We start from the raw sequence: 8,238 nt of genomic DNA, 5'->3' as shown, positions 1-8,238 counted from the left end.
CATCGGCGAACTTGGCCAGTCCACTCCTGACTCCAATGTCCACATCGTTAATGAAGATGTTGAACAGTATGGGTCCCAGGACAGAGCCTTGATTAATTGTCAATACCATCAAGAGTTATGATGCTATGAATATGGTGCTGAGTAAATCATTTATTACTTTTTGGGTTTGGAAGTTAAGAGAGGTACAAGAAGAATGCAGTCCAAGAGTTCAGGATCATAGGAATGATGGACTGTGGCACCTGCACAGTTATAAGAAGGTTATTATTTATGGGTATTACTTGGGCCTCCAAGCATAATTTACAGAGGAGAACTACAGAATGGCAATTTATCTTCATTGATTATAAATCATTTATGTTAAATAGATTCCCAGTCCAAATAGCTTGTATTGAGAATAATCTGGGTAGGTCCCTGGATAAAGATGTTTTATATGATTTCTCCAATATCCATCTAACTTGCAGGTTCTCAAAAGGGACCTTTCTGCATAAAAGACTGAATGCAGGATTGTGAAACTCAGCAGGACTGATCTGGAACCTGATCAGTTTCAGCCTAGAAAGTTCATTGAACAGTTATTTCATGGTAAATATTGTCATTCAAATAAAAACAAAACAAAATTAGGCCTTAAGGAAATAATATGCTGACGAATGTATTCAGAACTCCAACTGGTATAAGTGTGCAAAGTGCAGTGATTCTTAATCTGGGTGCCATGGCACAAATTCACCACAAATAAGTCAGAGATTTCAAACAGGAACCCATATGTGTAACAGGAAAATATCAGCTGTTGACATGGGAAAGAGAACAAAGCACCAGATGTTTGGTTATATCTGCTGGATGAATGCAGTGCTCTGTGGTCTACTGGATGATCATGCTGAAGAAGCAGATAATGCAGGAATTGGTTAGGGGACCCAACAGAATGCTGCAGCATGTAAAGATGCTATATGCCAAAATGTAAGACCCAGTGGAGTAGTATATGACATTTTAGTGACTCCTTCACTTGTTAGGCTATAGGTATGGACAATGTATAATTGTAGTTGTTTTAAAAAGGGAGAGGAAGCTGCTGCTCGGGACTCTGCAGTAACTGATAAGGTGCAGTTGTTGTGTCTGCATGAGCTCATAGTAATACAAATAAGCTAAATAACGACAAACTTTGACCATGGCTGAAGCATGGTTAAAGTTGGAGTGGTTTTGCTACACTTATATTGCAACAGAATCATGCAGATGCAACAGTTGCATCATAACAACTTGTATTAATATCATTTGACAGTGATATAATTGTTATATCTACATATACCCTATGGCTAGGGACATTAAAAAGGCCTGAGCCTGAATTAATTCGATCTTTGTAGGTTAGTCTAAACTGAAAAGCTTGAATTGATTTGAAGGTGGATAGACATTCCCTTTTCATTCTAGAAATGCAGGCACATGCCTGCAATGGCATTCCCTTCCCTTCTATAGTGCTGAGCTGAGGGAAGCATGGCCAGGTCTTGGCAGGATGCTCTGATTAGGGAGGGGTCCCCTCCCATCCCACTTCTGACCAGGGAGGGAGCCAGCAGGGAGATAAGAGAGCACTGAGTTACACAGCAGGGAGTTACACAGGGAATTGTTAGCATTTATCACCCCATCAAACAGAACAAAGCCTCTCTCATTAGTTCAAGCTCTTCTTAAACAACTTTTTCCAAGGAAGGGACATAGCCAGCTATCTGTTGATTAGCTCCAAAGAGCCCTAAGATGACACTGTACTGTCTGCTTTTGTCCCGTCTCCCACAGCATAGACTGTAGCCAGTATGGTATGCTAGCTAATACTGAGAGGTATCTGTGTAAGGCAGAGGGGAGGGGGGAAAATCTCTGCTTGAGCAGGGAGTGGTGAGGGGGAGGGAGCAGGAGGAAGCCAGACAGATCCCGCTATAAGTGCAGGCTGTGCTGGAGCTGCAGCCAGAGAACAGAGGGCAGGGGCCAGCCCAGCTCTCTGGAGCAGAAGGCCCCACCCAGCCCAGAAAGCATGCTTGGATGCTGGGGGACTCTGATTTAATTTAAACCAGGAAGGGATCTGGGACAAACATTGTATACACCGGTTTGAGCCAAATCAGTTAAGTCTGATACTACATGCAACCAGGTTTATCTCAAACTGGTTTCAGCTATTTTCAAGATGGTTTATGTGCACTGAACATCTGTTCTGTTACAGATTTAAACCAGTTTCTGATCACTTAACTTGGTTTATCTGTAATGTCTGTCCCTAGCCTGACACAATTTTACAGCTACAATTAAGCCTCATATTTATTTACCTATAGCAGATAATTGTGCATGCAGTTACTCTGCATGCACACATGTGGTTTTTGTACTAGCCATTTCATCCACATGCATTTTTAGTATAATTTCAGGTGCCATCTTTGTAAATGCTACATAAAATAGCAGACACGTTTTAGTTAAAGGAAACAAACAAGAATAACCTGCCCCCCAAAAACCTACAATGTTGGAAAGAGTGAAAGAAGAATTAATCAAAAAGGGATGCTGATTGGCAAGGGATTCTGTCAAACTTTAAAAAAAAAAAAAAGAATACTTGCATTATTTTCCTAGGTCATTGTGTGAGTAAGAAAGTTACATGGTTTTCTTTCCTCAACCAAAATCTTAAGTAGTTCAGCAAAAACCTCAGTAAAGGCTGAGGCTGTTGCTATCTGGTTTCACAGCTTTTATCAAATCATGGTGTGTAAAGTTCAGACAATGCAGCCTTGTGATGGCAAAAGCAATCTGAAGTATGAACAACCTTCTAATAATATTTGTTCAGTAAGTCATACTTCTGATAACAAACAATCAAAGTGAGATTTCCTTGGTCTGAATGTTTTCAGCTGGGAATATCTAGCAGAAGAAAATGCGTGCTGCAAAAGCCAGCTATGTGCTCTATTCCCTTATGAACGAGCTGTGCTTCTGCAAAGAGATCCTTTGTGTGCAGCTTTATTATTAGATAAAAATTGTCAAGAGTAGTTGATTGATTGTGAGAATTTATTACATGTGATGCACTTCATTTGAAAAATATATCATAAAGTAATGGAATAGATACTTTTCAACATAGCCAATACAGTCTAATCCTCCAAATACTCCCATCTTTTTCTGATACATGTACTTTCGAAAGGACAATGACTGCCTTATCTAATTTCTGGTAGTTTTTCCTCTGTGTGTGCTATGGGGAGCCATTTCCAGTATGTAATCACTGATAATGAAGTCAGATAATGTTACTATGTCTGCCAAGATTGCTGTTTGAGCACTTTCTGGTTTGCATGCTTAAGCCTTGATGGATTTCAATCAAGGTAACTTTCCAGCCAACCATATAAAAAGTATGATTTATTTTAAAACATTAAATCATAATCCCCAAAGTGACTCTAATAATGATTTTGCCTTTTTCTTATGTTTCAAAATTAATATGTATGGGATGCCTCTAGGAAATAATTAGGGCTAGATTGTGCCTTTAGGCACAGTCCTCAGTAGCAGGATGTGTGTAAATGGAACCTCCAGAGAAGTGGTCCAGGGAGGCACCATGACTCAGAATTTTTCTGAGTCACAATGCTTTCCCTACTTTCAAAGGGGAAATAATTTTTTACTGATATATACCATCCAGGATCCAATTCTAAGTCCCCTTCCCATCCAACACAGGAAAGGTAAAGTAGGCAAATTTTAGTCAAGTTATATCAATTTATACCACCTGAGAATCTGAAACACATTTTATAAACAAATTTTATCTTGTAAAATGTTGATGTCTCCACTGAGGCTGAGAGGTAAATCACTTTCTGAGCAGGCCCTCTGCTCCTGCTTCCCTGGTTGACATCATAAGGACCAATTACTACCTGCTGTTATATGTTCTGAAGCATAATGGTATATACAGTAATTTTATACTTTGTATTAGATCTGTGGTGCTCAGCCTCTGGCCCACAGGATGCATATGGCTTGTGGGTAGGGTTGCCAAACCTCCAGGATTGCCTTGGAGTCTCCAGGAATCAGGTCTAAATGACCAGGAGACTGCTGAGAGTCACTCAGGAGAGAAATATTAGGGCATTTGTTAAAATAAATATTAAATGTTGAATCCAATTTATACAGTAGTCCAATGGGTTTTTAAAATGTAATAGTAATACGCGTTTGCCTTCCTAACGTAATAACTCATTAATGTCATTATGTCATATGATGAAACTTCCCAGAATAAATTCAAACAGAGCTGGCAATTCTACTTGTGGGACTCTCCATGGGTCCAGAAATTTGGCAGCAGTGGAGTGGCAGCTGTGGGGTCTGTGGCATGGGCAACTGGTGCCTGTGCCCCCCAGCAGCCAATCAGCAACTGCGGGGGGGGGGGAGCAGGTCTCCTGCAGCCTATCGGCAGGGCACCTGGAAGTGTCAGTGGCACTCAAGTGTGCCAGTGGCACACCTGGAAGAAGTGTCAGTGGCACTTTTCCAGGAACCCCCACTCCCTGGTGGGTGCTCACAGTGGGGCAGAGGTGCTCCCACCTGCCCATTGCCTAAGCAGGGAGCACTGTCTGTCAGGGTGTGCACCAGTGCTCTCAGAGGGTGCACGTGCACCCCCATGCACCTCTCTGCATCCCCTACATGTCTCCACTGACCTGTGAGGCCAGAAGGCTGAGCATCACTATATTAGATAATACTGTATTGTGTTTTCAAATTCAAATGAGATCAATGTGGTGCATATAATGGTTTTGCTAATATATATAACAATATTTAGAGACATAAAAGTGAAACACTTTCTTTCACGAGTTATGTGATAACTTATTCTACTAATATTAATGCCAAGCAATGCTACTTTATGAGTACACTATATTAATTATTTAAATACCAGTGGATTTGATTAATCAGTAGAAGGAAGGAAACTTAATTCCCTGACTTCTCTGAGTTCAATCAATCCTCTAGCTGTGTCAGAAGGCCTGATTCTTTCTTCTGCTCCTGAATTAAACGCAATAAATTAATATAGCAATTAAGAAAAAGAAAGAAAATTAAAAAAACCTTTCTGTTCTTAAATGGAGTCTAACATCTTGTAGTGGACTCAAGATCCCAAATCTTTTATCAAAGGAGAACACATTTTTAAAACTTATTCACTAAGTATTTGTCTAAAAAAAATAAATAAATGCAATATAATTTTCTAGGAGAATGCATTACCAGAGATTGAACTAATTAGTGCAATTATCATTGCTTTCATACTTAAAGAAAAAAAGGTTCATTCTTTAGAAGATTCTAAACTGATCTGTATAGCAATTGAGAATTTAAACACAAAAAGCAATTTGGAAAGACTACATTATTACTAGTATTAATTATAACAAAGTGGCATGAAATTCCTCAAACAGCACCAATATGCCACATACTTGAAGCCGTTCCATATTTTGCTTTTAAATTACACTGCCTGTATGCAGTCTACTTTACAACTGGTACAGCTCTATTAGTTTGACATCATCAACATGTTTTACTAGGAATTAGCATTTAATAAAAAGTCAGGCTTTTACTTTTAATAATTTTTGGTTTCAGAATATAAACAAATGTAATGAATTTCCAGAAAAGGTATTCTACATGGCAAAACTTGATATGACATATCATAGTACAGAATAGATATACACATCTTCTAAAGAAAATGAAATATATGGATACATATACATTACATGAAAATAAATCTTACATGAAATAAATCTCTCTCTCTATATATATATAAAACGTAACCACAAAAGCTAACATATTTCATCTAGATGACACAAATTTTATATCTTCAATAAACTATGGATCTACTTATAAATATACATATATCTAGCAATCATACTTATATCCTATCTTAAAATCAGTCCTTGGAGTCAGGCCAAATTTCTGCACCTTCCTGTTGATTAGCATTTGGAAAAAAGATTTGTGTGTCAGAATTTTTTAAAATACTACTCTGATATACCAATCTGTTGTTTTGGATTCTGCAAGTAAAATTTCAACTTTTTATAAGGTTGTTGGACTTTTTTTGTCTATCAAGTTAGTCTTAAACAGAAATTACTCTTGATTTATATTGATTTTTGCAAGGTTACTTTAAACTGTTTATTTAAAAAGAAATAAGTTAATCAAAATGTCAGAGTTCAGTTTTAAAGCATTATTCTTCCATGTTTCTACACAACTATATCTGTGACAGCCAACTGCTAGTAGAGGACTCATGGGCTCTGAGCTCAGAAATGAATAGTATAAGGACAAATTAATTTGCTTTAAAATTATAATGCTACTACTATATAGCTGAATTTCACAAAGACACAGTCTTCATTCTGTTCACATTTTAGATACCTCCTATAAACCTACACCCACATTTATTGACTCAGTTGGGGTACATGGATTTATACCCACTGAGGACTTCACCATTAGTGTTCCAGTGAGGTTGGGAATTCATGTCAAGAAGACAGCAGAACAAATCATTCTACTCACATAATCTCCACCGTACATTTTGAGGTAAATCTTCAAATTCAGTAGATTCAGATTAAGGCAGGATACAGGTCTAGAAACTGCTGTAGCTACCTCCTGCTCTGGTGAAGGGAACTGACGTTAATCGTCCAGTCAAACTGATACACTTCTACCAATCACATTAGGCTCCAAGGTAACAATGAAGGAGAAGTATTTTGTTTGTATGTGCCCAGGTTTTATAGATTTACTATGTATACTTAGCCATTAATCATATGTGAATAAGCAAGATTATTACGTAAATCAAAATAGAGTCATTAATATAGCACTCTCTTTTTCTACTGTGTTGATTTAAAAAACAGAATTTACCCTCTCCTGGAGTTTTTGGCAGGGTCTATGCTAACTGTGTCAGTGAGAGCCCTAAAGAAAAATTATCGAATCAACTAATGTAGGCGTTGGCAACTTTTTGCTACCATGGACTACTACTTAAGACCTAGTTCCCACCACAGGCTGCACCCTTCCATCTCCCCAGTGATTAGCAGACACTGCAAAATGAATGGATTGAAAAAAAAAAAAAAAAAAAAGCAGATACTAGACTCATGGGGATGCCAGCTCTACTGTGGCAGAGAGAATAAACTAAACTCAGCAAGCAATAAGACCCTGGAGGTGCCTTCTTTGAAGCTGTGGCTGGAGTGTGGTTCTGATTTCCTGAGTTGCCACAGGCCAGATCCAGACTTTATACTTTTATTATTTTTTATTAGGAATATAGACAGTAACAAGACAGGTTCTGCTCTAGGTTCTGCCACTGCCTGGAAAAGTGACTGGACTTCTTTACAGATTCACCCTCCTATATACTACATGAGATATGGGGATGTAATGTGCTATAAGTTGTCATCATCTTCATTATTATTCAAAAAATTAAAATATGCTCTTAAAAAGGCCATGCTAGTCCTAAACCCATTAAGCCTTTCATGTTTCATAGGCAGATAGAAAAGCATATAACCATTCTGAGTATTTTTATGACCTGACATTCACAACTACTCATGTTTGATATACCATTGGAAAGCTTATCCAAGCTCAGAGAAGTTTCTTAGTGAAAGCAGAAATTCTAAAAGATACACAGCCCCAAGAAATAAGAATTAAAAACAATCCAGCATTAACTTTACATGCTTAGGTTTTCCCAAAGTGGATTATAAAGAATATGAGTGATATAATTTTAAAAAATTGCAAGAGAATTAAAGTCTCCTAGTTTCCAAACAAAAGATAATATTCAACTGCTTAAAACAAAGTATACTATCTATGCAAGTGTTTCATAACGATAGTGGTAACTTATCACATCTATTTCAGTCATATTGGGTGCATCTACATACATATGTAATGAATACAACAAAATAAAGACTGTTCATGCTGGAGTTAACTGATCCTGGGTGCAGTGGCTACACATATCCAGGACCTCAGCAGTTTGATCCAGGGCAGAGTACCCCCAGACTGGCAAAGGGGGTCTGCCTAAAGCTTTGGTGGCGTTGTCAGATGGTGGAGGGGTTGCTGACTGGGGCACAAGGGTTCAGAACATGCAGAGCTATGTGGTTAGGTGCCAGGCAGCCCCGCCATACTTTAGCACCCTTGTGCCCCAGACAGCCCCTCACCTTCTATATGTGCGTTTCAGTGCAGTTACTTACTCTGCCATAAGATAGTACTATCCCCAACAGTACTTTCTTACAGTGGAGTTAATTCATTTACTGTGCCCTAATACCAGCACACATGTAAACAGTGTCACTTTACTGCAGAGCTAATTATTCAACTTTGCAATAAAGTACACATGTAGATGCGCCCATT

General features: G+C 38.3%; 1 protein-coding gene across 1 annotated transcript in view; it reads right to left on the bottom strand.

Moving 5' to 3' along the window:
* Positions 1–6,516, bottom strand: part of ANXA10 (annexin A10) — a 58,880-nt gene extending 52,364 nt beyond the window's left edge. The window contains exon 1 of the mRNA XM_019534591.1: positions 6,430–6,516. Coding sequence (XP_019390136.1) covers positions 6,430–6,447 — 18 coding nt within the window. The 5' untranslated portion in view covers positions 6,448–6,516. The remainder of the gene's footprint in view (positions 1–6,429) is intronic.
* Between the last annotated feature and the right edge of the window lie 1,722 nt (positions 6,517–8,238).

The sequence above is a fragment of the Crocodylus porosus genome, unplaced genomic scaffold, assembly GCF_001723895.1.
Source record: "Crocodylus porosus isolate Cpor-Errol unplaced genomic scaffold, CroPor_comp1, whole genome shotgun sequence".
NCBI lineage: Eukaryota > Metazoa > Chordata > Crocodylia > Crocodylidae > Crocodylus > Crocodylus porosus.
Note: the sequence above shows the minus strand (reverse complement) of the source record. Positions and strands in the feature narration are given on the sequence as shown.